Here is a 26,757-nt window from a genome sequence, read left to right as displayed (position 1 = left end):
GTACCTGTTGGAACTTGCGTGTTGTACGACCTGTACTTGCCCAGACACTCGTCAAAGAAGGAACCACCAAATTTGGAAGCCAAAAAGGAAAGGACAAAAGGAAACAAAGGCTCACCTAATCATGTCAAAGATCTGACACGGCGACTTTCAATCTTCTCTATTTTTTTTTCACCTCCTTCAATCTCATTTCCCCCAAGATCTCTTTTCTCGCTCGCTGCACGCTTGACAGACATTCGCCCGCCCCAGTAAATTAAGCGCCCTTCCTGCCGCGGCCAACATCCTCCAGCCTATCAGAAACCCACCTCGATGCGACCAGACGCGATGCTGCAGGCCGTGTGAGTGGCCTATGGCGTTCGTCCAGTGCCTTCAAGCTTCAACCCACCCCTGCGTCTCCAGCGCTTAAGTACGCCAATGCAGTGTGATGCGGCTTCCCATTGGCCTGCCGGGGTATCGATGGCGTCCACCCTCCAAGATCAAGGTGCTATTTTGGGGCGCAGAGATCATGGTGCCACCCACTCTCTCTCGTGGTTCGCCGTGATGTGTGCCTTTGTCCGTCTACACCGGCTGCGATTCTCATGCCGACTCGACTAAGCTGTCTAGCCAAAGGCGCTTAATCGACTGATTCGATGGCGGCATCTTTTGGCTATCAGGTTGGGTCGCCGACCTCCTCCCACCCATTCACAAAGCTAGCACACTTGGACAAGAGGAGTGCCTCTTTATTATAACTGGTCTTGTAGCGCTGTTTTTTATTCCTGCCCTTGCATAGTGCTTCTTTTGTTGTTGTTCTTTGTTGTGTCTGCTCTGCTGGTATCACGATGCGACGCTCAGCCAACAAACAATGAAGCCGTAGCATCTTGTCAGCGTTTGCCCTCACCTTTTGGATACCCTAGGCGTTTCTTTTTTGTTTCTTTCGGTGCTCTGGCGCGCCACCTCAACTCGATACCCCACGCCTCTTCCGTGAAGAAGGCCCATCTTGAGTGCTGCTTGTGTATACTAAATACACCATCTCGTGCTTAAACCATGGCCTCACATCGGCCGTCTGGCAGCGCCAGCTTGTCGCTCTTCCCCAATCCCAACTTCTCCAAACCTCATCCACGCGCTCAAGCACCTCGATCCCGCCGTTCAGAGTCCCATGAGCGTCGAGCAGCCACGCCGCAGCAGCAACTTCAAGATAGTCGCGCTGCAACACCTGTTGCTTCACCCTCGCCGGTGCTTGCTCCAGTATCATCGCCCTCTCAAAATGGCCGACAGACTCCACAACCGAGGACACACACACCTCTAGAGTTCAATCCTCCAATCGAGGAAGCATCAGAGGTTGTCTTAGACCGCAATGTTCTGCCAACCATGGACACAGAAGAGCAACTTGACGGACCTGGCGAGGGTCCTAGTCGCCCACGATTGACCATCGAAGTTCCTAGGGATGGTGCACTTCCACCACCACCTCCGATGTTCGTAGGCAATAATGTCAACCAGCCGAGAAATTCCATCGCCAAACCCCCTCTATTTTTCGATCCTCCTCCAAATTCTCAACCGCCGCCCTTGCGATCCATGTTCCCGACATACAATCCCGATTTACCCTTGGATCAACAAAACTATGGCCCAATTCAAATGAACCCATCTGGCGTGCCTCGGGCTGTTGTCAGTCGCCAGAGCTACTATGAAAGCGCTGAACCAGCACCAGAGCAACCTCCCGTCAGAGTCCCTGTTCGCCCTCAAAACCCCCCAATCATTCCTGCCATATGTACAACCGAACAACTTCAAGATCTCTGGAAGGTCACAAACGGCTGGCAAGCATCTGGCTCTGAGGGCCGCGTTTACTGCTTGAAGTTGACACAGCAGAAAGATGCCCCCGTTTATACACTCTCTTCTACCTCACAGCCTTTCTATAACCTCCGTTTGGATCCCACATCTGCATCAGCCTATGTATCATTAACCAGATACGATCCCAGCAAAGCCTACAAAGTTCCCAAACCAACGTCAAATTCCGCTGCAAACATTCTAAATGGTGTAATGGGCGGTGGCAATCGTGCCTCAGACGGAAAGTATTGGCAAGAGGCCCTGAATACAACCCTGGAAGAGGAATCTCGAAAACATTCTCCAAATGACGGCCTTGCTGCTCTTCTCATGCCCTGTGCCGCAACAAAGATAGTCATGGATAGGGCAGACGATCCTGGCACAGTTGCGGCTGCAGAGAGAGAGTGTGGAAGGCTTGTGTGGGATGACGATAGCGCAAGTTACTATTTGGTGCATCCGGCCCTGGCGACACCCTTCTGCCTCACGATTGAGCATTCTCCTGCCTGGTCTCGTGTTGAGTATACACTGGAGCATCACGAGTCGCCGCAACACCTTGCCAAGCTGACGCGAGATGGCACTGGTAGTGGGTGGTTGGAAATCGATACTGGTGTTGCGTCCAAAATCGAGTCATTTTATATTGTTGATGTGGCTGTTACAGCATTACTTCTTGTTGCCGCCATGGATGATCGAAACTCACCCAACACTGTTATAGAGGCATTCGAGGCACCGCCGTTACCAGAGCCTCCCAGACAATCAAGAAGCCTCAGCAGCGCTCTAAGCCGTCACCGCGACTCTGAAGATGGAAAGAAGAAGAAGGAAAAGAAGGAAAAGAAGCGCACACGGATGGAACAATTCGAAATTGACCTCGAGAGCCAAAATGACAGCCTGGCCAAGGAGCTGGGTAGGGGGAGCAAAAAGTCATCGGAAGACAAAGGGCCGTTTATACTACGAGTCATTGTCAAGCTGGTGAAGGGTATATTCAACTGTTTTATATGGATACTTACGATTGGGTTTGCATGTGTCAAGGGAGTTTTCAAGGTTTTTTATAAATGTGTGGGATCCAAGTATTAATACGACAATGCATTATGATGATCGATGACAACGAGCGACCGAAGTATCTCTTTCAATGTGATCTTGAACATTACCACTCTACTGCATTTGAAGGCGTAAATAGTATAAGCCCATCTCACAGTTGCTTCGACTGTAATGCCAAGAAACTTGTTCATAACAAATTGTAAATAAAAAAAGCCCATTTTTAAAATCCATTTTCGGGATGATCTAACATCCATACCTTATATATACGCATTAGGACCATCTCGCAATTGCACAGTATAATGCATTAACAGCGCTTATGATTAAAAAATCTTCCATCTCTCCCGTAAACCCTTTCCCCTTTTTGTTCTCTTCCGCTCGCTCGCCTCACCTCTACCGCTTCCTCTTCCGAACCATAATCTTCTTCCCTCTCCTCGTCGTTCCGCCTGAAGTAGCCGTCTTGGCCATCTTGGCGCGCTGGACCTCGAGCTGGGTCTCTGCGGTCATGAGGGCCTTGACCTTTTTGCGCGAGTGCTCGAGCTTGCGCTTGAGTTCGTTGAGGTTTTCTGATCGTTCGAACGCTTCGTCTTGGTCTTCTCTTTTCGTGGTTTGGTCTTCAGCTGCTTGTAGGGCTTCGTCTCGCTCGTCTTCGTTGTCCAGGAATACGATTTTCCGGGGACCATTTGAATTTGACCTTCGTTTTGACGGGCCATCAATCTCGTCATCCAGATCAAAATCGTCGTCATCCTCATCATCATCCTCTTCGGCCAGCTGATCCAGGCCCTTTGTTAAGACAGCCTGCTGCTCTAACCTCGCCAACTCCTTCACGGCGACCTGCTTCATCGTGCGGACGTATCCCAGGTCCTGCGTCTTGAGCAGCCGCACCGTGTCCTGGTCCATGCCCTTGTTGTTCCCGCGGTCGCCCTCGACCCTGCCGTTCCACTTCCTGCCGACGTTGATCTTTGCGCCGGGCCCTTTGCGCGACATCATGCCGAAGTAGAATTCATCTTCGTTGCGCTCGGCGGCCTTTTCGCGGAGGGCCTTGAGCTGGGATTTTTTCTGGTTGTAGTCCTTTGCACGCTTGGAGTAATCCTGAACTCTGCCGTCAGCATCACTTCATCAAGACTTTTCTAAAAGAAGCTCCCAGGGATAAAGATTGAGGATTTGCTGTCTTGACTTTTGTCTCGTACCTTGTGCTTCTCGAGGAGACCGAGGCGGCGGCGCTCGAGGGGTTGCGCACGCTCCCGATGGGGGCGCCGCTGAATCGAGTTTCGCAAAGATGACATCTCTGCGGCTACGACGACGTTTCCGTAGATAGATTTGGTGGAAAAGGAGTTTTTGGCGGCTTCAAATGCGAAGACGTCGCTGCGATCTGAAGAAAGCAGTGCTTGAAGGTGGCAGAGCGGCAGAATTCTGAGATTTTTGGCGGTGAGGGCGAGCGTGGCTAGTGCCTGGTGGCGCCGTTGAACCCAAAGTGGCGCTAGAGAACTGGCACTGAACAATGATTTTATTGTAAGGGACAAGCTGGATAAGATAACATGTTTTCTTCAAACAGCATATGAAAAGATTGAAATTTGTTCGTAATGTTATTGAATGGAATATATGCTGTCTAAATGGTGCTGTGGTTGGACATTTATTATACAAGATTTGCGTCCAAGACTCTGCACGTCATAGTCATACAGTTCTCATTTACATGATCGGGTTCCAGTGGCCGTCCTATCTAATCAGTCATATGAATACTCTTGAGATGATCCCAGTGATCGAAATATTAGTGGTAAAGAATACTCCACTCTCAACTTAAGCAGATTTTGAGCGGAGTTGCAAGCCATATGGAGCAAGCTGCTCATTGCTGAGCTTGCTGGGTGACTGAACGAAAGGATCTTCTCCCTTCATCGTCTTCGGAAAGGCTATGACGTCTCGGACAGTCGGCGTGCCGGTCATCAGGGCCGCAAGTCGATCAAATCCGAGTGCAAAGCCGGCATGAGGAGGACATCCTGATCGTAGAGCTTCGAACAGATGAGAAAAGTCCTTGATTCTCTTGTCGGTCATCTTCAGAACGTCCCGCATGATGAAGTCTTGAACGTCCGCAATATGGTTACGCACACTACCACCGCCAATCTCAATTCCATTGAGGACCAGATCATAAGCAGCGCTCTTTGCCTCTAGGGGATCGGTAAAGAGTAGCTCTAAGTCTTTCTGGGAGAGAGGAGCCGTGAAGGGGTGGTGAGAAGCCGCAATTCCTGCTGCGCCCTCCTGGCCAGGCTCACCCTCTTCAACTGGCTTGAACATGGGAAACTCTGTTACCCATACAAACCGGAGCGATCCTGGCTCACCAAGTCGTGGGGTTTCCATGTAACCTGCTTCCACAAGTGCCTTCCACAACAAGTTGCGGACGTCTCCAATTCTAGTTGAGCCCGAGTAATATTGTCCAGCAGGCTTCTCGCGTGCCTGGAAGACAACAAGGTCTCCGTCTTGAAGACCCTGCTTTTCTGAAACTAAGTCCAAAACGCTCTCATATTCAAAGCCCAGCGAAGAGAACCCGCATAGTGGCTTGCTCGAGTCGTGGATGAGAATTTGAGGTTTGCCATCTGGGTTATTTGCCAGAGAGGCGGGGAGCTCGTCCATAAACTTAGTGACAAATTTGCGCGCATCCGAGGGAGAGCAGCCGTTCAATGGCAATGTGAAGGCCTCTATAAGAGGGTTAGATAGATGAGTGATCATGCCAACGAAGTTACGATAAGGCTCAAGATCCGGGAGGGCGTGTATCTATGACACGTCAGTATATGATCAATGCGGTTACGCCGAATTGTCTCACCCTCAACGGAATACGCAAGTCTGGCTTGTCAGAGCCATACGCCGCAATGCTATCTGCAAAAGTAAGATTGGTAAACTGATGGGCCACAGGTTGGTCTGCTGGCGGTGGAGTAGAAGGTATATCAGCAACAACTGGAACCACCTCCCCTCGAATCTCCTTGTAGCTATGTGCAGGCTGCAGGGCGGCTAATGCTCCTAGGATGATATCATTGATATCTTTTTGCACAGTCTCGGCTCCAGCAAACGCCCACTCCATATCGAGCTAGTCGAAGTCGTCAGTACCAAGTTGCAGCGAGATATCTTGAGATTCGACTTACCTGTGAGAATTCAGGCTGCCGATCGGCGCGGAGATCCTCGTCGCGGTAACAGCGAGCCCATTGCATATAACGCATAATACCACTAGCCATGAGGACCTGCTTGTATTGTTGAGGGCTTTGACTTAGAGCATAAGCGGTACCCTTTTGTCGTGTGGGGACAAGAAATTCTCTAGCACCTTCGGGGGTAGACTTGAAGAGAGTCGGCGTCTCTATATCAGTGAAACCCTTCTGGAGCAAGCTGTGGTTAAGCATTCCTTTCAGCCATGATCTAAATTGAAGTCTGGCTTGTAATTCCGGGTGAAATCGGATCTGGAGGTGTCTTTTTGTTGGCGGGAACTGGACTTCGGGCGTCACTATGAGATTTTTCGGAACGCTGTTGAGGGCCCGTATGCTGTCAAGGTAGACAGTTCGTTTTGATGAGCCTTCACTGGCAGTGGGCTCAGCGGCGTTTACAGCCTCTTGTTGCTTTATACGAATAAGCACGGGACTGAAAGCTGGAACCTGGCGGAAATCGTCATGGGCTTCACTGTCTCTTTCAGAGCTAGAGCAGACCTGAATGATTTCGCCGGACGGTGTGGTGAGATCTGCGAATGAGAGATGCTTTGAGACATTGCGACTCTTGCCTAATAATCCCACGTAGATGTCCTCTGATCCGAGTCCAAGTAATTCATCATTGGCCTCATCTGTCGCAAGTCAGAAATTATTGGCTTTAAAGAGAATTCTTCCAGTGAAAAAGCTCACATTTATGCCAAAGGTCTAATAAGCTGGTGCGCTTTGATGAGCTTTCTGCCTCATCCTTGGCTACCTGTGAGTAAAGTCGGCTGTTCCTGTAAATCACCCGTCGTGGAATTGCTGCGGCAAAGGCGTTGATGCAAACATGACGACGCAATGTCAGGCTACGGGAACCAACAAGAGGCCCCATTGCCTAATATTAATTAGAGATTGTCATTCAATAATAGAAGTATGACTTGCGCAAAGAAATATGGCATGACTGATGCCGATAAGATAGAAGATGGACCTTGGTAGAGAGAAGCCGCCCGATCACCCGATGAATTCCCGGATACCCCACGCCTGCGCAGAGCTTTAAATTTCTGCCGGCGTTTGGCGAGCTAGATTTTTTTCTTTTCTTTTCTTCTCTATCCCTTCCATTCAAATAAACGTACGCACCCTAACCGCCGCGAAACTCTACGATGCGTGCAATTGCTAACTGAGACTGCAGGTGATGAGATTGCGTGTATAATATGATGCAGGAGCCGCCTTCCTGACCTTTCAACACTCTTCCTTCGGGGCTTCAGGGTTTGGAGGTGATGGAGGGCTGGTTTCATGATATGGGCGTTCGACACACCGACCTTGTTATTGCATCGGACGCGATGAAAAAAAGCTCTGATTTATAAAGAGTGGAAGTCTTTCTTATTGTCTGTTTACTTGCTTTATTGTTTTTCTATCTTTTGAATTTTCTGTTTGCTTGTTGTTTGTTTGCCCGGCAATGTATCTCTCCCACCCATGATTTTCGCATTTGTAGCATCTTGCATCTTGTTACGGAGCAGGGCTTAGCTCTTTGATCGTGTCGGGATGCTGTAATAATCAAACAGAACCTGGTTCGTGTTCCTTAATTTGCTATTAGCAAAAAAATAAATATCCGTGCCGTGTCCCAAATTGCGCCTGAGTGGAAAGTCATACGCACTGATATAAAAGCAATGCGTCTGCCGTGTTTCGTGATTCTTGCTGCTGCTGCTGCTGCTGGTTGAAAAATAACCGGTTTGGCTAAAGCAACTACCTAGACTAAAATACGCAGCCTTGCATATGACGCCTCTGCACTGCATGGTGAATTATGTACATACAGATACAGCGCGGCAAGGCATATCTACAGTAAAGTCAATTGCCGTTAGTGAGTGACCTTCTCGTCTCCCTGCCCAGCCACCATATTTCCGCTGCTTCCGCCGCCACGTGCCGCAGCGCTCGGGGTATCGCCATAACCTCAACCCAACTCTCGACTTACTGGTGCCCAATAGCAATCCAATAGCAATACCAGCATCTTCCCACCAACCCCAAACCAAACCAAAGCTCCGCCCGGCTGCCGGTTCGGCCTGACACCCGTTCAGTCGCCCAACTTTCTTATCCACCACCGACGACTTGACGATTGTCCCTCAGCCGGAAGAATTCCCTCGAGCACGGCCCCCGATCACACCTTGCAACCATGAGCTCCTTTGAGAAGTCCGTCAAGGGGGCGACCAAGATCAAGGTGAGTTGCGCCTCCAGCTCTGCTCAACTCCGCTCAGCTCCAGCGTCACTGTTGGCAAGCAATGACGATGGCGACGGTTGTTTCTCTCTCTCTCTTGTTATGGCGATGGGGCATCTATCCATCTTTGGGCTCCCAGCGCCAGACCAAACACGGAGACAGAAGCAGGGCAACCCCCAAGACAACCAACCAGATGGCTAACTACTCCTCGTCTATGTGCGCCTGCAGAATGCTCCCCCCAAGACCAAGTATATCGAGCACATCCTAGTTGGTACTCACTCCGGCGAGGCTGGCATCGCCGAGGTCCTTCGCGCGCTCCAGAACCGACTTCACGACTCAACATGGACCGTCGTCTTCAAGAGCTTGATGACGGTTCATCTCATGATCCGCGAGGGGTCTCCAGAGGCGACACTGGCGTACCTTGCCCGACATCGAAACATGCTGGCTATTAGCAACTTTGCAGACGGTCCGTTCCAACCGAAGCCACCAAGAAGCTATAACCACATCAGGGAACTAACAGCGTACAATAGCTCAAACCCAAGGCCGAAACATCCGCCACTATGCCAATTACCTCATCGAGCGAGTTCGCGCATATCGCGATACCAAGACTGATTGGGTGCGCGCCCCGGAATCAAGGCTAGAGAGACTCACTGTCGAGAAGGGTCTGTTGCGAGAGACGGAAGTCGTTCAGCATCAGCTTACGGCCTTACTGAAATGCGATGTGCGTCATATTTTAAAGACTTTCCTGATAGTGGAACTGAAGCTTACCCTTCTCGCAGCTCCTCGATCAAGAACCAGAGACCGAGATCACGATTGCCGTATTCCGATTACTAGTCCTCGACCTTTTACCTTTGTTCCAGGTCTTGAACCAAGGACTTATTAACATTCTTGGTCAGATTTGGGTACCTTTGCTGAATATTGAGTCCATTCTAACGTTACTACTATAGGTCATTTCTTTGAAATGTCAAAGCCGGACGCCGACAGAGCTATGGAAATCTATCGGACTTTCACTAAGCACACAGACTACGTCGTCCAGTACCTCAGCACTGCGAAACAGTGGCAGCATCATACCAGGGTTGAAGTTCCCAAGCTCAAGCATGCGCCCGTTAACTTGGGCCGCCAGCTTGAGGAATACCTCAACGATCCGGATTTCGAGATCCACCGGCGGCAGTACCTGGCAGAACAAGAGGCAAAGAAGGGCAACAAGGGATCCAAGTCCAAGGCTACAAAGAGCGGAATCGACTTCCCCAAGGCACCATCTCCTGCGGCTAACAATCCGTTCCCGCTCCCCAACAGTGGAAATGCGACTGCCAAGGTCGAATCAAAGCCTCAAGCTAACAAAGGACCGGACCCCGACCTCATCGACTTCTTTGACTCGATTGAGCAAAACCAGATACCGATGCAAGTCACCGCCCAACAGCCTCCTATGCAAGTGCCCATTCAAGCTCAGGGGCAGGATTTGGCTTTCCAGGCGCAAAACGTCGGGCTAGGCTTCCAGCAAGGCAATTTTGTCCAGCAACCTCAAGGATTTGTCCAGGGCAATGGTTTTCCACAGCAGGACAATGGTTTTATGCAACCCCCTGCGCAACTACAGCCGACCATTACCGGCTTCAGCGGCTTTGGGCCACAACTGGGCCCTATCCCGCAGAACACTGTTGCCAATTTCCAGACTCCTATCCAACAACAGCAACCACCTGTTGGTCTCCAGCCCACTGGCCTTCAACCCGTTGGCCTTCAACCTACTGGTCTCCAGCCGTCACTTGCCGCTCCGGGCATGACCAATCCTTTCCGCCAGTCCATGCTGGTAGCACAGCCGACATCCTCTTCATCTCAGCTGTCAACACCGACGTCGAGCACGCCAACTCTCAACCGCCAATCAACCAACCCCTTTGCCAGGTCAACAAACTCTCCAGGCCAGAATACGGGCCCTTTCCAAGCCCAGCCCGTACAGCCCCAGCCCACGAGCACCAACCCTTTTGCTCGCAACGTTCCCACCGAAGCTCCGCAGCAGCAGCAGCAGCAGCAGCAACAGCAACAACAGCTCCAGGACCAGCAGCAGCAATCTTCGGGGCTTGCTCCACAGCCAACAGGTGTTACGAATCCGTTCCGCCAAGGCGCCTTTGTCAACCACGCTACCGGTATGGGCTGGCAGCATAATCAGACTCCGATTGGTGGCGGTATTGATCACATCCAAACTGTGCCCGTGTTCCCTCGCCCGGCACAGCAGACGCCCTGGCAACAATAAATTCCTTTGCTTCTTCAATATTTTTGAATCATGTAAAGCCTTTGTGATCTGGTAAACTGGATTTCGTCATTCTTTATCGCCTGCTTTTTTTCCTTTCATGGGTCTTATTCGTTGCTACGGGGGGTTTCCGCTATTCTCTTTTATTGCTCTTACATATCGATCGCATCAAGCAGCGAGGCGTTTATTGGCTTTTGGGTGTATTTCTTCTTCTTCTTCGTCCTCATTCTTTGTTCAGTCCAGGGGAAGGATTCGGTCGTGGAATCATTATTACTAGTCAGAATTTCTAGAGGAATTATTTCTTTAGCAGGCAAATTCACACAGCTTTTATTACTGGGGGGGAATGGCTTTTAGCACAGAAGGGAGCGGCATTCTGCTAAGAAAGCGAAGACGAGACGGAAAGAATAGGGCAGACTGGAACGATTCGGATTGGTAGTATCGCGTGTTGTTGGGCGGAGGGTTTCGTTTGGGGAGGCGAGGGATGCAAAGAGTATTCGTTAGGTTTATAAATGCATTTTCTTCATGGAAGGGGCCCAACTATCGTCGAGTTGGGGTAGTATTAATACTGTAGCGATATGCAGAGGAATAAAATACCTATTTGCTTAAAAATCACTGCTTCATCACTTTCTAATATCCAAGTTGCCAGGATAAAACTTGAGATGCTGGATGGCCATTTCTTGTTGAACAAACTGCCTGTATATCTAGCCTAGAATAATATGTCATGGTATCGATCTTGATTAATAAAAAGAAAGAAATATCAACAAAACAAAAATCCTCCAAGTTCTAAACGCCTACCCATATCGCCTTGTTATAATTTCAACACATGACCCCCCGCTAACGCCTTGAAATGCAAAAACATTTATACTCTAGTGAAGATCGAGTGAGTAATTTAAAACCCGATATCTTGCAATGTCGAGATGTTCTCAATCCCGATAAGGGACAGCTGTCAAGAATTCGTTCTTCAAAATGGATCATCCACGTCCATCTTCCTACCCACTGGCACCGCCGCACCAGCCTCCAAAGAAGCTGCCACAGTTGCTTCCTCTCTAATATCCTTGTCTTCAGCAACAAACACGCCTAGACCAGAGAATGCTTCGAACAGAGCCCTCGTAAGGTACTCCTCGGAGCTGTATCCGCCCACAATGTAATCCTCCTTAGTGCGCGTAATGTCGAGCCACTCGCTCTTGTACTGCGATAGGTTCTCGCTTCCCAAATCGACTCTTTGAGGGGCGAGATCCAGACCGCCAAACGGATCGTAGGGTTTATCATCCAACACGGCAGTACGCTTCTCTCTCAGACCACGAATCGACAAGCCGCCTCCCAGCGTCGCAACGGCATCCAGCGTAGCATCGCGCTTCTGCTGTCCTCGTTTCTTGAGCAAGATCCGATCGACCGTCTCTTCAGCATGGCCAAGCTCTGCGTTCTGCAGGGAATTGAGCATCTCCTCCCGGAACCGCGCGGCATTGGCTCTCTCGTCGGCATCCTCCTGCAGTTCCTGGATACGGCGTTGTCGAGCAGCCTCTTGTTCCAGGGCGAGACGTTTCTGCCGTGATTCGTCGGATTCGCGGGCGAGTTTGCGGTTGCGCTCAATCTCGGCTTTGTGCTGGGCCTCCCATTCGGAGAGCTGGACTTCGGCCTTCTTGCGAGCCTCGTCGTTTCCGTTGACAAGGTCGTCGGTGAGGCATTCCACCATGTAAAGATAGTCATTGTACGCGTCCAGGCTCTCAAAGTCGTCTTCGGCCTTGTTGAACACGGCTGCCACCCTCCTCCTAATGTCCACCTCCCGCTCGACGCCCAAGTCTCCGAAGAAGGCCGTCTTGAAGCCTCTTAAGCGGAGCGTCTTGTGACAGCCCGCATAAGGGCACTGATTCGGACCGTCCTTGAAGATTCGCTCAACGCACGTCTTGCACATGCGGTGGTAGCACTCGGTATTGATTTTGAACTCCATGTCCTTGTTGAAGTAGCGTGTGGTTTTGCACACGGGACAAGCTTCGTCCTGGTCTGCGGGCGGGAGAGGGGCGGAGACGAAAGAGGCGGAGGAGCTGGAGGCATGGCGCACCGAGATGGTGCTGGTGCCGCCTGCACGAGACATTGTTTCGGGTGTTGCGAGTTGATAATGGAACCGCGATCTGAGGATGCGAGACTCGAGCTTCGAGATGGAAGTGCAGATGGCCTGACGCCAGTCAGACACGGCGGTCGCGTTGGCGCTCCGTAGCCAAAAAAGCTGAGTCCTATGGATCGTTTATCTGGCTGTGGCGATATTCGATGCGGTCTATGTCTTTATATCAAGGACAATCGCCTTGGGGCACGCGACGTGTAGGAGAGAGAGAGAATGATTCCAATCGCTGACAATTCATTATCGGCCGGATAGCTTTCCGCCCTTGCAGTTTAAGCTTCGGGGGCTACTGGGAGTACGTAAGCAGGATCCCCGCCAGATCATTGGCTTGCGGGCCTTTTAGCATCTGCCAGGCTCATTGTTAGCGCATCTGCCCCTCCAACGCAAGCTAAACTTCCACCAGCATCCATTGTCTACCATTACCTTCAGTGCTTTGATATCACAGGCAAAGAAGTTCTTCACAAGCTTCATAGTGCTTTGCCATGGCTGACAAGGGTAAGATACTATCAACCTGACAGGCTGTACTGCCTTTTTCTCACCTCCATCTACATTTCTGCCTTGTATCATACATCTTCATGATTCAAATAGCTAACAAAGCTGCGGCTACCTGCAGATCCATCCCCCGCTGAAGACGCCGCCGCGCGCAAGAAGGAGGCCGAGGAACAGGCTGCGCTGCCTTACAAATGGACCCAGACCATCGGCGAGCTGGATCTCTCCTTCAACGTCCCCGGAAACTACAAGTCGAGAGACCTGGTGGTTGATATAAAAAAGACGACGTTGACTGCCGGCGTCAAGGGACAGGAACCCATCATCAGTGTATGACATTCATTCCCTCTGCTATAATCATGATGCGCCATAGTCGCTCTCCGCAAGATCGACCTAAACGCTTCCCTTTCTTCATCTTCGTTTATTCAAAGATGAAACGAAACGAGACAGAAGCTTTCTATCTATCTATATACATGTGCTCATTCTGAGTGTTACCAACAGGGCGATCTCCCCCATGCGATCCGTGTCGACGACTCTACTTGGACCCTGTCCACCAACTCCGACGGCACCAAGAGCGTAGAAATCCACCTCGACAAGGTCAACAAGATGGAGTGGTGGGCACACGTCGTTACCAGCGCACCCACCATCGACGTCACCAAGATCCAGCCCGAAAACTCCAAGCTCTCCGATCTCGACGGCGAGACCAGGGGCATGGTTGAGAAGATGATGTTTGACCAGCGACAGAAGGAGGCTGGCCTGCCGACCTCGGACGAGCAGAAGAAGATGGATATCCTCAAGAAATTCCAGGAGCAACACCCAGAGATGGATTTCAGCAAGGCCAAGATCCAGTAAGGCAAGGGGGGTATTGTACAAAAATAATGAATAAACAATTGCTTTAACAACGAGGGGGTATCATCGTGATTCAAGTGCCATAGCAGCCCGCTCTAAGAATGAATTGAACTCCTTGACCTGTTTGAGCATCCCGCCTGTGAAGCTCGACGAGCTGGCTTGCTCCGATACGCGGGATACAAGCAGCTCGAGATTAGCCAGCTCGGCTTCCCTTTGTGCGGCTTGCGAAAGCTCGGGCGCCTCCCTGCCCTGTTCCACAGCAAGGTCTACATCGTGCATAAGAGAAGATGCGTCGAGACAATACTGCAACACGCTCATCAGTACAGTACCTCGACAAAGCAAAGTCTCAATTGGCTCTTACCTTTGACTCTCTAGAATCGGCCTCGTGTTTGATTCTGATAGCATCCATTCGAAGAGCAACCTGCTCTCGCTCGGCTTTGATACGCATAATCTCCTCGCGCAAAGCCATTCTCTCTTTCTGTACGTGTCGAACCCGCTTTCGCAACGAATGCCAGTGATTTAAGTGAATAGCCTAAGGACGCATCATTAGTACCGCATCATATGGTTCAGACTCGCATTTGCTCAGTACATACGTGTTGAAGGAACCGAGATTTGAGCTCCTCTCGGTAAGCCTCAATGGCTCGCGTTTTGATGCGATACTCCTTCTTTTTCGCTGGATCCTCTGCGTTACCGGCCACCTCCTGGAGCTGCTCCAATGTTGAGGAAATCACCTCGTCGCAGACCTGAGCAAAGACATCAATGACGCTTTCTCCTCCGTGGTTGACGAATGCCATCTCATTCTGTAGAGGATCTATATCGTCATCCTCATGGCCACGTTTCTTGCGGTTAACAAATCGTTGGACAGTGATTTCAATTGTCCCGCCATCGCCCTCGCTCTGGTCGCTATGTCTCTTCTTCGCCCTGGCCTTCTTAGGTTGCGGTTCTTCGTGTTCTTCGCTGGCATCCCGTGGCTGTGCTTCAACGCGTTTCCTCGGTTTAACGGGTTTCGACTTGGCAGCAGGTTGTCTTTGAGTAGCCGGGCTCTTGCTGGGCCGTCCGCGTTTCCTCTTAGGAGGTGTTGGCAGGACTGTCACCTCTTCTTCCTCTTCTTCGGCCTCAGTTGCTTCCTCTACATCTGGCTCGGGTTCCTCCTCTGGCTCGGGTTCGGGTTCCGATTCTCGCTCCGATTCGGGCTCTGGTTCAAGCTCAGGCTCTAATTCCTCCTCTTCTATTTCTCCTGCATCCTCCAATTCCTGGGATCCCAGCTCTGGAGATGGTTCCCGTGGTACTCTCGCGTTTCCCCTCTTTAAAATTCTTGCCACTTCTTCCACATCAATGCCATCAGAGTTCTCTTGGTCTTCCTCTTGCTCCTCTTGTTCGTCCTCATCTTGTGCCAAAGTGCTCTCTTCAATAACCAAATCGGTAGCGGCCTCAGCCTCTATTTCCACAAATTCCTCTTCCTCCTCTATCCCTGCTAATTGAGGCAAGTTATCTGACGACAGTTCATCCGCCAAGTGCCTCGTATCACGACCACCATATACTCTTCCAGCTGATCTCTGCGAGGATCGAGCTGTAGCTGCACCACTGCGACGTCGCGCCTTATTCTTAAGGGGGGACGAGGGCATAGGAATCCCGTCATCTGATGATAACACACCCATTAACTTCACAGTTGAGCTGAGCGTCTCGCTCATAGGTACCCGACGTCGCTTTCCACTTCCAGGCGCATCAGCAGGAGATTCTGAAACCTCTTCCATGATTAGATCGGATTTGTGTGCCGAGGTAGGTGATCGCATAGGTACGGGTGATCTTGCACTAGGGTGTGGAGGCAAGGCTTCAAGCTCGTCCTGAGCTTCTTCAACCGATAGACCGGCTGTCCGTACCGAACTTATAGACATTGGCACTCGATATGTCCTACTGGCCTTAGGTGTAGGGCCGTCATCTTCGCCATCCTCTTCCATCGGCTCGCTCGGTAGAGTAGGCAGTTCGATCGGTGGCTCTATAGGCCGAGACCTGACCCGTCGTCGTCGAGGAGTGGAACTCGATTTCGGCTCTGGAGGAGCTGTCGCATCTTTGTCCAGTCTCCTTCTCTTTGCTGAGGTAGTGGGAGAGTACTTGTTCCGGGTCGCGGGACTTGAGGTTGATGCGATAGATGATGCAATGGCAAGACCTCCGATGTCGAGGCTGTTGATGTCGAGGTTGAAGGACTCGTCGTCGACATTGGCGCGCCTGCAGAGCAATAAGCGAACTGGCCATTAGCAGTTATCAAACGTCGACTTACTGCGCGCCTCGAAGACGCTCATTCAAGCGGTCCGCGCGGGTTTGTCGTCCTGTGTGCTTGTTAGAATGAAATTCTAGATAGCTCAATGAAGCAGTTTCGGTGAGACACGCCTGTGGCCATCTTAAAGGCAGGGAGGGAATTGCGCTATACAGCCTCTACATGTGGCATCTGACATCCATCTATCGGTCAATCGGTGGTTTTCTTCCTGCGTGGGTTCGAAGCGCGCTGATTGTCGTAAATGAGGAGAAGATTTGGAGGTTGCGATACTGGCAGATGCAAATCTGAGAGCTTCGAGTTGGAGGCGTTAAAAGTGGATTCCAACGGCAGCTAGGACGCGACGACTGTTTCGAGACACGCGTTGATTAATGCAGTGGGGGGTTTGGGAATCTTCAGGTACATATACATAGTGAGACGCTTAATTGGTGTATGATAGAAAGTACAGATACTCGAAGGGGAAACGCATAAAAGATTGAAGATATCTCGGTCATGGCACTCGTCCGCCACGATAATCCCATTTTGTGTAATCGTAAACAAACATAAATACATATCCCAAGCACCTTTGATGATTTGACTTTAAAGCCTCATATAGTGCTATTCTGTCAATATCCTCATCCATGTACCGGACCCGCCAGTTATTCTGCCATTATTCCATACTCTAATCGTCGTCAAATGCCAACACCATCTCATGAATATCGAGAGTACCAACGCCTACATATGCTGATGCGATCCATATGGCTAAACTATAATTCTTCTTCCGTTTCTTCAAGGGGAACCCACGACCTTGTCTCGTTATCGAATCTGTGGCTAAATTGAATGTCAGCTGAGCTGCCAAAGTGCAGATAAAGGACCTTCTAACATACCCGTGATATTTCGTATAAAGTAAAGACTTCTTTCCGTATTCTGCTTGCAGCATTTCCTCGTATCGATAGGGAATCTTGCAGGGTACTCCCTCGAAAGTTGTGTCTCGCAGCGGGAAGACATATGTATCCTATTGCGCACATTAGCACCTTATGAATGACGAGTTACTCAGAACCAAAACTTGTCCTTACGCGATATTCGTGGCCATATTTGTCGTACAAAATCCCTTCGCCCTGCTCATGATTAAGAGCATATCTTGCCGCAGTAATATCGATATATAGTCCATTTTGCATATCGATCCACCGGGCATCGATGACGTTGGACCTATCATCTTGATCTCGGTGAACGAAATACGGGTTGATCTCGAGCTGGAAGTAGCGACCTTGTTCCATCGTGCCGTACTTGTAGTAGTATATGGTCATGTTGTGATAGGCGGCTAGAAGATACATGTCTGCCTCTGTGACTTGGACGTCCGCATCATAGTCCCACGGCATGACCTTGAGATTGCAGGTTAGAGCGAGAAAGGACTATAATGAGTGTGAAGGATTCAAGGTAGAAACACCTTCTTACCCCACCACCATCCGAGAAGAGTCCCATGCATCAGCCATGTTTGAATGCCCAAGTCTCGGAATGTTGCCAGATACGTCTGGACTAAGACTTTGATGGCCTCTCTCTGCTCAGGGTCCTCGAGAAGTATGAGAGAGTATCGGTCATCATAGTGAACATCATAGCTATCGATTCTGTGTTAGACATGAGAGCAGCAAACACTAGTAACAGTAACAGTTACATAGCCGTAGCTAAGATACTCACGGATTTTCATCTACAGGCGGTTCTTGTCAGTATATGGCAACTGCTGAGTAGCCGCGTCATCACTCTCAATATCCACTCACGGAAATATTTTGGCTCAGGAGCCTTGGGTTTTGCCGACGGAGCAGCACTAATACCCCAAGCCAACGCTGTCCACGCGGCTGCGATGATGATGCTCTTGCAGGACTTCATTTGGGGCTGATTTGATACTCGTCGGTAGAGGCGCAGCCTCTCTTTTTGTCTCCTCAAATACCCCCCTTTTGAACACGGATCTCAGAAACACAACAGAGTAATATCAATTAATAAATCCAATCCAGGGTGGAACTGGTGACGCTTTGGCGTCGGCAATTCGATGCCGTGAAGGGGGACTAGAAAGCGACCACTCAGCAGCGACTGTTTCGGCAGCGGTGGGAGCAGTACATGGGGGTTGACGCGCGTATCGATCCTATTTGGGTTGCTAAATAAATTGAAGATGCACCTGGAGACTGTCGATGCGGCGCGCTGTTTGAGAGGCAGAAGAAGTCATGTTTTTTGTTTGTTGATTTTGATTCTGATAATTCCACCCTTTGTTGAAAAACCCCCCTGGAACTAATTGACAAATTCCGGCTCCAGCGGTACCTAAAAAACACCGCTGTGGTGACATCACGCGACACTGATTTTGGGCTCCCAAAGAAGTACCTCTGAAAACGGGGCTCTACAGGTACAGTACAGGCTTTTCACTAGCAAACCTTCTACCTCCTCGCCCTATAAAATCAGGCTGAGCCATTGCACAGACACATTCTGATGAGAATTGGATGTGAAGGGAGAGGGTTGTGAAACGCCTGTCCTAATACGAGCTAAAGGAGTATCAAGGTGTATTACGTCGTAAACGTCTCCCTGGTACCTTGCGGGGAATTTCACGGGGAAATTGGTTAGTACCTCTACTGGTTTCAGTACTCCGTACAGCAGTCCAAGCCTTCACTTTCAGATGGCACAACAAACACCCACATGCAGCAAAGGGCAAAGTATAGCGTTTCCAAGCTGTCACACTTCGAGAGGCAGATGCTGACATTACGGTGTAAGTTTGGCACTCTCATAGTTTTGTAGCGGTACCTAAGGTACCTATGATTCATCATGAAGCTTTAACATGGCCATGGCTGAAAACGTTCAACCTGAAGATACTTTGCATCAAAGCAATCGACGCTAGCAATCTCAGGTACACGTTGCCCATAATATGCAGCTACCAAGGCGTCGTCACAAAAGTGGGGCTGTGTCGTGCCTCCTGCGACTCGGGATCTGACGCAAGCTCAGCTTCAGCTCCATGCTTTTGCTTTTGCTTTTCGGCTTCTCTCCCCGAACCTTGAGCATCTCCTATTCAACGGTCTTTGCGATCGACCGGATAGACTCGATGGTTTACGCCCTATAAAAGTTCTTGACTTTGTTTCTTTGCAGTCGCATCTCTGCCCCTTTCTTACTGCCTTGGCTTCTTCCTTATTTCGATCCTGAAGCAGCGGCGAGGCTGTGCCGCGAACCTCCATCATGGGAGCTTGGAATGTACGATTGAACCCCAATCTCCCTCTCGCGATGTAATAGAGAACGATGCAGGCTAACTGGTGCGGCTCAGATCTTTCGCCTCTTGGGCGACATCGTCCACATGCTCTCCAAGGGCATCCTAATCTTCTCCATCCACAGAAACCGCAGCGCGGAGGGAGTGTCCCTCATCACACAAGGCCTCTACGCCGTCGTCTTCTGCACGCGATACCTTGATCTATTCAGAGAACAGTCGGCATGGAACGCGATATTCAAAGTAACATACATTGTCACGTCTTTCTACATTCTCGGCGTTATGCAGTGGGTGTTTCCCCGCTCTCGCGAGCGTGAGATCTCCTGGAAGCTTGGCGCCATTATCCTCTTTGGCTCTCTTGCTCTGTCTCCCTTTGCAATGTTGATTTTCGAAAAGAAATTCCGTTGGGGATTCTTGACTGTATGTCCTGGCTCGCTCCCAAAGTCGAAGCGCCTATTTACTGACTGTGGCGATAGTGGATGTGGTCCTTCTCAGAAATCCTAGAATCCGTGGCCGTTCTTCCGCAGCTATTGCTGTTGCGACAGACCACCGTTCCGACTGTAATCGACTCGTTCTACCTCTTGGCACTGGGATCCTACCGGGCTTTTTACTGCATAAATTGGTTCATTCGGGAACTCGATGTCAACGACAGGGCGCCTGATGCCATTGCCGTTATCTTCGGCATTATCCAGACTGCCTTCTATATCGACTTCGCTTGGGTCTACTACACACGACAGCGAGTCAAGCTTCGCGGCGGCGGCGTGGTTGATGCTGACGATTTGAGCCGGGGATGGTTCTTACACCGTATCTTCGGCAAGAACACTCATGCTACCGACGACGAAGAGAGCAATGTGGCAGGCAACGGTGGCGGTCGCGCGAGGTGGGGATCTCGCGGCATCTCTGTCAGTGCCGACGAAGGTGTTTTAGACACTGGTCGACACGATGACGACGACGAGGAAATTCACGGAGTGGTGGACCCCGATGCCAAGATGCGCGACCCCGATGACCTGGCCAAGGCCATGGACGATGACGACGATGAGGAGGATACACCACTGCGTGGCGGGAGCTCCTCTCGCTCGAACAACACGCCGCCAGGCATCCGGAGCGGGGACGAATGGGACGATTAAAGGAGCTTTGACTGCCTCGATATCACATCTCTCAGCGAGATGTACAAGTTCGCGGTCATAGCTTCGACTTCCCGAGGATAGGTAGTGGCGGCTATTCAGCCGTTCACTGTTGATTTACACTGGGCATTGTTTGGGATATTTTCCATTTGGTTTGTGGTTTTGTATCTACGGGATTCACGGAGCTGTGGTGGGGAGTTGGATGACGAGAGGTTGGTTTAGTCCTTGATTTCAATAGCTGGGCCATGTACGGCTAGTGGCATGAATGTTCGGAGTATTGCAATGGAATTTGTTCGTCCAGTCCACTCGTGTTTCCGTGACGGGATTCTTTGAGCCGCGGGCCGTTGGTTTGTTGTTGTAGCCGAGAAAACAGCCCAAGAAGGTAAGAAGCACAAGTCAAGGGCCCTCGGCCTGGTAGTGGAGTCTCGGTACCTGTCCCGGGTGCGGAGAAAGACGCAAGCATCCAGCTCAGTCCCGTCTTAGTAGCTCGCCCAAGTCGCACGACAGGCATGTGAACGTCAGGTCATTTTCATATACAGACATTAGCAGAATGCGCGGTATTAAAACTCCGATGAAAATTCAACGCCGGGGACTTTTCGTCACCCCATATGTACACTATTCGCACACTACGCAGAAAAATAACCAAGGTAAGGGAAAAAGAAAAGCCGGAAGAAGACTCTCGGCAATTGCTCCGTCATGGGGTCCTCCTCTCCTTTCCCTTCCTCGACATGAACACAATAACCCAAAAATGTTGAAGCCAAAGGGCGTTTTCCCAACCACACGTGTAAACTCCTATTAATAGCCAAAACTGTAAAACGTAAAAAAAAAAAGTCGCCGAATCAAGCAAAAAGCCAACCGAGTAATAATATCAAAAAGGCTGTTGAAACAATAATAAAACGTAGGTATGACGTGATGTAAACAGGGCAGGATCTTCACCGAGCAAAGCGCTGCTCAAAGGCTTCGTACAGCTTGGGGCTGATCTCGTCGCTGCTCATGCCTTCGACTTCGAGTAGGACACCCTTCTTAGCGTAGTGGTTGAGGATGGGCTCGCTGTTCTCCTGGAACTTCTGGAAGCGTGCGCGGTACGTTGCCTCGTTGTCATCAGGGCGCTGGACGAGGGGTTCGCCGGTGACGTCGTCGCGGCCGGGGACACGAGGCCGATTGAAGCTTGTGTTGTACACGCGACCAGAGGGTTCGTGCACCCATCTACCAGCAATCCGTTCGAGAATGACGGAGAAGGGAGTCTGGATGGAGACGACTAAGTTCATGGGCACAATCTTGTCGAGCGTGATAGCCTGGGCTACAGTCCGGGGGTAGCCGTCCAGCATGAAAGAAGCGTTGGGGTCCTCTGAGGCCTGGGGAATGGTGTGCTCGTCCATTTGGAAAGGCAGCGAGTTGAAAGCATCCATGGAGGCGCTGGAATGAAATGAGCCCTCGATTGAAGTTGCCTCAGCTGAGAGCGTCATGGTGGGAGGTCGCAGCCAGCCTCGAGATCGAAGCTCTCCTGAGATGAGACGGAGCATCAAATCGTCAGCCACTAGGCCTCCCGCCTTGATGGTATTTTCAGCCATGATGCCTGATTAAATGATTAGTTAAACCAACGACGGTAGCATCAAATGCTACTATATTGCTCACCGAGAGGTGTTCTGTTCTTGACATTGTGACGGAGGAGGTCGCCGGTGCTAATGGCCTTGAGCTGGGGGAAGCGCTTCAGCAGCCTGTCGCTCTGGGTTCCCTTGCCCACGCCCGGCGCACCAACTAGAATTACTCGCGCTGCTCTCTTGAGTTGCATTGTCTATGTGAAGCCGAGATTGAAATAGTGACAGTAGAAAAAAATCCGTTTGGAAAGTCCAGGAGCTTCGGATGGCAAGGTATTTGAATGCAGACAGCTGCTGCGTAAGCAATGCCCGAAGACGGACAACGCGGAGTCCTTGGGGAAACCTGGCCGACAAGGGAAAAAAAAACTTTCTTTAGTAGAAGAGAGGAAATCAACCAGAGGCGGCCTCGCGGTGACAAAAAAGGATGTATACGAGCTTTTTAAAACGACGAGAAAGGAAAGGATTATTATATAAATGTCACAGAAAGCTGAAAAGGACGGGAGAAGGAGGACCAGAGCGAGCGCGTGGGACGAAAAGGTGTTAATAATGTTGAGTGTTGATAACGGCCCGGTCTTGCCAATGGCGGGACGGGCGGGGGGGCAGCCCAGAACCGTTGAATGTGCGAGCCGAAGAAGCGCCGCACGGCGTGTACAAGCATTTTATGGGTGCAATTGCACAGTCCATGGCTGGACGTGGCACTTTGTGGGCGCAAAAAAAGATGGTGGGATGGGACGGGATTAATCGAGGTTTGATGATGGACATGCGATGGGACGTCCTAGCTCCAAACTCCGGTTCGAGGTCGAGGACACACGAGCTTGTGTGCTTGGGCGACCCCGCCGCTCCGCCCTGCAAATGCGCCGAAAAAAAAACCTACTTCAGCGGTTGCTTCGCGGCCTTGGTGTGCTGGGAGAGCGCTGGAAACGGCCGGCACGTGCGCTAAATCCGGGGACGAGGGGTGCCTTGCTGCAGTGGGAACAACTGGAAAGGGTGGGCGCTAAGCAGCGACTTAGCCGGCGTCTGCCTGATTTCGTTGCGCTGCTGCTTGGGCGAGCATTCGGCTCAAAGAGCACTCTGGCCTGGATGGTGAGTGTCGTCTTGCCGTTTGAGGTTGAAAGCAGTAATTATCAGAGAGAATGGGCTCTGCTGGCAGTGCGGACAAGTCGGTCCGCGGCGGTCCGGCCCCGAAAGGGCTGATCAATGTCCAAGTTGAGGATATATGCAGTCTTACTACTACTGTCAGGTACGATTACAAGTTGGAAGTAATCAAGTCGATGATGTATTACTCTTACTTCATGTATATATAGCAAAGGCAGGTGCCCCTACGATTTTCTGTTTACACCTACGGGCACCTGAGCTGATTGGACCGGCTCCAGCTGCGTTGTTCAATGGCAGTGAACGAGAGGATGTCCGGGCTATTGTTGCTCTTGCTCTGGTCTTGTTGTTGCTGCCAACAGGATTGAGGTCTTTGCTAGATGCTAATTGGCTGTTGGCACAAGCAAAGCAGTACATGGATGCTCTAAGACAATCGTGCTTCATTTCAAGGTCCGATGGGGTCCAGTTCCCGAGCAATCTCCAGCAAAGAGCGAGCGACGCCCGACATGATCCAAGAAGGGCCAGCCATATGCTGTCGAGGGCTACACACAGCTCTTGCGAGTCCGAATATTAATCCATGCGCAATCCCCGTCTCGGATTTGGCTTTGGAGTCTCTTGAAACCCGATTCGATCCATTGACATCTTGTTCGCTGCCCGGGAGTCTCATGAATGCATGTACCCTGTCACCACCGGGGACTGTATCCTCCATGCTTCGCAATCAACGCCAAACCATGGCTGTCGTCCGAGATATCGCATGTTCACGCACTTCACTGAGGAGCAGGTAGGGCATCGACCATGTGCAGCCCAACGAAGATTGTCGTGCATGTTCCTCCACGGGTGACAGCGTCTGCCAGCGTTTGCGATCCGTACATGCACCCGTAGGCCTCTCACAACAAATCATGGCACCCATCCCCACGATTGCCCGTACATACAAACCAGCATATGCTGCCAGCAAAGCATACATATACAGTGCATCTTGCATGCGTCCCCCCAAAGTCCGACGTGTCCGAGGCCCAGAACGCCCAATTCAAAATCAGCATCAAATCAGCGATTGCGATTCAGGGCAGATTATGTAATGCTGGTCTCTTTGACTTTGGCGCCAGGAGAGATTATGTCACGTGATTCTACATGCCGGATGGCTTCAGCCCAACCGCCCCACGTAAACTCTGATCTGGCCTATGGCATGCCAGCATCCGCCTCTGACATGTGGCGTACCAAAGGCCAACAACCGGTACGTACCTCTCGATCGACCCTTGTTCAAGGTCTGTTCCATGCCGGCCTGGACCCATCGATATTCTTTCCTTCATCATCCCTCCATCCACCGGCTTCGACATCAATTCTGTCTCTTTCATCTCTGTTCTGCCCTCGTTGTGTCTTTACTGTGTGTCGCCATCATCTTGTTGTCCGTTTCGTTCTGTAATTCACACATCTGCTCGCAATGAGCGCCTCATCCAGCCTTGCCCGCAGGGCAGTGGTTCGCAACCCCCTGCTGGGTCAAGGTGAGATTATGCAAAACCCCTTACAGACCGCCATGGCTCCTGACATCTCCCCATAGCAAGAAACCTATCCCGAGGTGCCTCGTCAGCTCTCATCACCAGACATATTGCCCGACAGACTCAGATTCCTGCCTTGGCCCTGTTGGTCCCATTGCGCCAATTGGGAACCGAGCCTCATCGACCGGATGCGCCGTCTGGACCGCCCCCCGGATTCAACGCCGAGTTGGCTAAGAAGCCGCTACCCAAGGATCCCTCGAGCGCTGCCAAAAAGTCCGATGCAGAGGCAAATACTAAAGATGCATCGGCCAATGCTGCTGTTCAATCCGGCAAGGCCGCTGACGACGCCTCATTAACTGAACTGGCCGCAAAGAAGGACGAGCTCACCGGCCAAAAAGAGCTGGCCAAGAAGAAAGAAGAGGAGGTCAAATTGACAGTCTGGCAAAAGGTCAAGAAGGAGGCTCAGCATTACTGGGATGGAAGCAAGCTTCTTGCTACAGAGGTCCGCATCAGCTGGCGGTTGGCCCTCAAGATGGCCGCTGGCTATGAGCTTACCCGCAGAGAGAACAAGCAGCTTCGACGCACTGTTCAGGATCTCGGTCGGCTGGTCCCCTTTTCCATCTTCATCATTGTTCCCCTTGGTGAGGCCTTGATTCCTCTGGCCTTGAAGCTCTTCCCCAACATGCTTCCCAGCACGTTTGAGGGGCAAAAGTCCAAGGAGGCCAAGGCTAGTCTCTTGCGTTCTACGAGGAAGGAGGTCAGCTCCTTTATGCGGCAGACACTCAAAGAGACTGGTCTTCCCCTGAGCCAGGCGACTGCGACTGCTCAGAAGGAGGAGTTTGCCAACTTCTTCCGCAAGGTCAGATCCACGGGCGAGGCGCCCACCGATCAGGACGTCATCAAGGTTTGCAAGATCTTCCGGGACGACATGACTCTGGACAATCTGTCACGCCCTCAGCTTGTGTCCATGTGCCGATACATGGGTCTCAACACCTTTGGCACAGATTCCATGCTGCGATACCAGATCCGTCACCGCATGCGTCAGATCAAGCGCGATGATAAGGCTATCGCCTACGAGGGCGCTGACAGCCTGACCGTCGCAGAGCTGCAGCTGGCATGTGCCGCTCGTGGTATCCGCACGCACAGCGTATCCCCCGCTAGGATGAGGGCCGACTTGCAGACATGGCTCGACTTGCGTCTCAAGGAGGGTGTTCCCTCCACGCTGCTGGTCCTGAGCAATGCTTACATGTACGGTCAAGGATCTGGCGAGGGCTCAAGCCAGATCGAGGCTCTCGTTGGCGTTCTGTCCTCCATCCCCGAGGAACTGTTCCACGAGATTGAGCTGGAGGTTCACAACGCTGAGGGTGCCGCTACCAACAAGCAGCGTCTTGAGGTTCTGAAGGAGCAGCAGGAGCTCATCGAGGAAGAGGAGCAGCAGAACCAGGAGAGCCAGACAACCGGCTTTGCCACTCCTCGTGATGTTGACGACATTGACGAGAAGGAAGAGCGACAAATGACCGCTGCTGAGAGCGGGCTCGAGAAGAAGCCTGCCGGCGAGATGGTTGACGCCGAGCTGGAGCAGATCAAAGCCGTCGAGGCCGAGCACAAGGCCGCTGCCAAGGAGCAGAAATGATGACGAGCTAGCAAATGTATAAAGTGTAAAAAAAGGAGGAAGCTCAAAGCACCAAAAAAAAAAAAAAAAGGTCATAAAGGAACAAATTACGGCGTACACAAGAGCGCCGGCAGTCAAACGACGTGTTATTCTTAGCAATTTCATATGTACAGTGGGTACCGCATACCCTGAAAGGATAAGGGAAACATGTTTACAATAGCCTGATGATGAGAAACATGGAAACTATTTACTAGGTAGTCAGGGTGAAGGGGCGGCATAGACATCTCGACACACAGGAAACAAACAAATAGACTACGCATACTGTTAATGACCAAGAAAGTAAAGGCCAAATTGATTATCAGCTACTTTAGAACTACTGAGCAGAGATACTAAGTGCAAAGTAATTCAAACCTGTAGCACAGCCTCGTGATACCAATCTGTAGTAACTGATGAGCATACGGGG

General features: G+C 51.0%; 11 protein-coding genes across 11 annotated transcripts; 5 read left to right on the top strand and 6 right to left on the bottom strand.

The window, feature by feature from the left end:
• Positions 1-1,020: 1,020 nt before the first annotated feature.
• On the top strand, positions 1,021-2,865 carry M431DRAFT_86209 (hypothetical protein; the record flags this gene model as incomplete). Its single annotated transcript, XM_024923649.1, has 2 exons — positions 1,021-1,191; positions 1,252-2,865. 2 exons carry the CDS (start codon positions 1,021-1,023, stop codon positions 2,863-2,865), a joined length of 1,785 nt encoding a protein of 594 aa, XP_024774542.1.
• Positions 2,866-3,219: 354 nt separating this feature from the next.
• On the bottom strand, positions 3,220-4,112 carry M431DRAFT_495086 (hypothetical protein; the record flags this gene model as incomplete). The annotated part of the gene is made up of 2 exons (XM_024917323.1): positions 3,220-3,918; positions 4,017-4,112. The coding sequence occupies 2 exons, from the start codon at positions 4,110-4,112 to the stop codon at positions 3,220-3,222; spliced, it is 795 nt and encodes a 264-aa protein (XP_024774541.1).
• A 290-nt stretch (positions 4,113-4,402) lies between these two features.
• Positions 4,403-6,925, bottom strand: M431DRAFT_115899 (hypothetical protein). Its single transcript, XM_024911944.1, has 4 exons — positions 6,699-6,925; positions 5,958-6,640; positions 5,642-5,902; positions 4,403-5,592 (listed from the first exon to the last, which is right to left on the bottom strand). Exons 1-4 carry the CDS (start codon positions 6,877-6,879, stop codon positions 4,624-4,626), a joined length of 2,094 nt encoding a protein of 697 aa, XP_024774540.1. The 5' UTR covers positions 6,880-6,925; the 3' UTR covers positions 4,403-4,623.
• A 1,229-nt stretch (positions 6,926-8,154) lies between these two features.
• On the top strand, positions 8,155-10,441 carry M431DRAFT_86195 (hypothetical protein; the record flags this gene model as incomplete). The annotated part of the gene is made up of 5 exons (XM_024923647.1): positions 8,155-8,199; positions 8,425-8,662; positions 8,727-8,917; positions 8,976-9,087; positions 9,144-10,441. The coding sequence occupies 5 exons, from the start codon at positions 8,155-8,157 to the stop codon at positions 10,439-10,441; spliced, it is 1,884 nt and encodes a 627-aa protein (XP_024774539.1).
• A 646-nt stretch (positions 10,442-11,087) lies between these two features.
• M431DRAFT_508272 (hypothetical protein) lies at positions 11,088-12,771 on the bottom strand. The gene has a single exon (XM_024919089.1). The coding sequence runs from the start codon at positions 12,528-12,530 to the stop codon at positions 11,400-11,402; it is 1,131 nt and encodes a 376-aa protein (XP_024774538.1). The 5' UTR covers positions 12,531-12,771; the 3' UTR covers positions 11,088-11,399.
• Positions 12,772-12,932: 161 nt separating this feature from the next.
• On the top strand, positions 12,933-14,130 carry M431DRAFT_508271 (hypothetical protein). The gene is made up of 3 exons (XM_024919088.1): positions 12,933-13,049; positions 13,168-13,370; positions 13,542-14,130. The coding sequence occupies exons 1-3, from the start codon at positions 13,037-13,039 to the stop codon at positions 13,890-13,892; spliced, it is 567 nt and encodes a 188-aa protein (XP_024774537.1). The 5' UTR covers positions 12,933-13,036; the 3' UTR covers positions 13,893-14,130.
• M431DRAFT_495081 (hypothetical protein) lies at positions 13,953-16,189 on the bottom strand (the record flags this gene model as incomplete). The annotated part of the gene is made up of 4 exons (XM_024917322.1): positions 13,953-14,192; positions 14,251-14,421; positions 14,483-16,115; positions 16,164-16,189. 4 exons carry the CDS (start codon positions 16,187-16,189, stop codon positions 13,953-13,955), a joined length of 2,070 nt encoding a protein of 689 aa, XP_024774536.1.
• A 621-nt stretch (positions 16,190-16,810) lies between these two features.
• Positions 16,811-18,156, bottom strand: M431DRAFT_430787 (hypothetical protein). Its single transcript, XM_024915099.1, has 6 exons — positions 17,916-18,156; positions 17,836-17,845; positions 17,588-17,756; positions 17,217-17,522; positions 17,028-17,155; positions 16,811-16,971 (listed from the first exon to the last, which is right to left on the bottom strand). Exons 1-6 carry the CDS (start codon positions 18,022-18,024, stop codon positions 16,908-16,910), a joined length of 786 nt encoding a protein of 261 aa, XP_024774535.1. The 5' UTR covers positions 18,025-18,156; the 3' UTR covers positions 16,811-16,907.
• A 1,194-nt stretch (positions 18,157-19,350) lies between these two features.
• M431DRAFT_495079 (hypothetical protein) lies at positions 19,351-20,502 on the top strand (the record flags this gene model as incomplete). The annotated part of the gene is made up of 3 exons (XM_024917321.1): positions 19,351-19,365; positions 19,436-19,795; positions 19,852-20,502. 3 exons carry the CDS (start codon positions 19,351-19,353, stop codon positions 20,500-20,502), a joined length of 1,026 nt encoding a protein of 341 aa, XP_024774534.1.
• Positions 20,503-21,220: 718 nt separating this feature from the next.
• On the bottom strand, positions 21,221-22,576 carry M431DRAFT_430769 (hypothetical protein). The gene is made up of 2 exons (XM_024915098.1): positions 22,135-22,576; positions 21,221-22,075 (listed from the first exon to the last, which is right to left on the bottom strand). The coding sequence occupies exons 1-2, from the start codon at positions 22,289-22,291 to the stop codon at positions 21,432-21,434; spliced, it is 801 nt and encodes a 266-aa protein (XP_024774533.1). The 5' UTR covers positions 22,292-22,576; the 3' UTR covers positions 21,221-21,431.
• Positions 22,577-24,500: 1,924 nt separating this feature from the next.
• Positions 24,501-26,709, top strand: M431DRAFT_508263 (hypothetical protein). The gene is made up of 2 exons (XM_024919087.1): positions 24,501-24,688; positions 24,745-26,709. The coding sequence occupies exons 1-2, from the start codon at positions 24,628-24,630 to the stop codon at positions 26,313-26,315; spliced, it is 1,632 nt and encodes a 543-aa protein (XP_024774532.1). The 5' UTR covers positions 24,501-24,627; the 3' UTR covers positions 26,316-26,709.
• The last annotated feature ends 48 nt before the right edge of the window (positions 26,710-26,757 follow it).

Source organism: Trichoderma harzianum (assembly GCF_003025095.1).
Source record: "Trichoderma harzianum CBS 226.95 unplaced genomic scaffold M431scaffold_6, whole genome shotgun sequence".
Taxonomy (NCBI): domain Eukaryota; kingdom Fungi; phylum Ascomycota; class Sordariomycetes; order Hypocreales; family Hypocreaceae; genus Trichoderma; species Trichoderma harzianum.
This window is presented reverse-complemented; position numbering and strand designations above follow the sequence as displayed.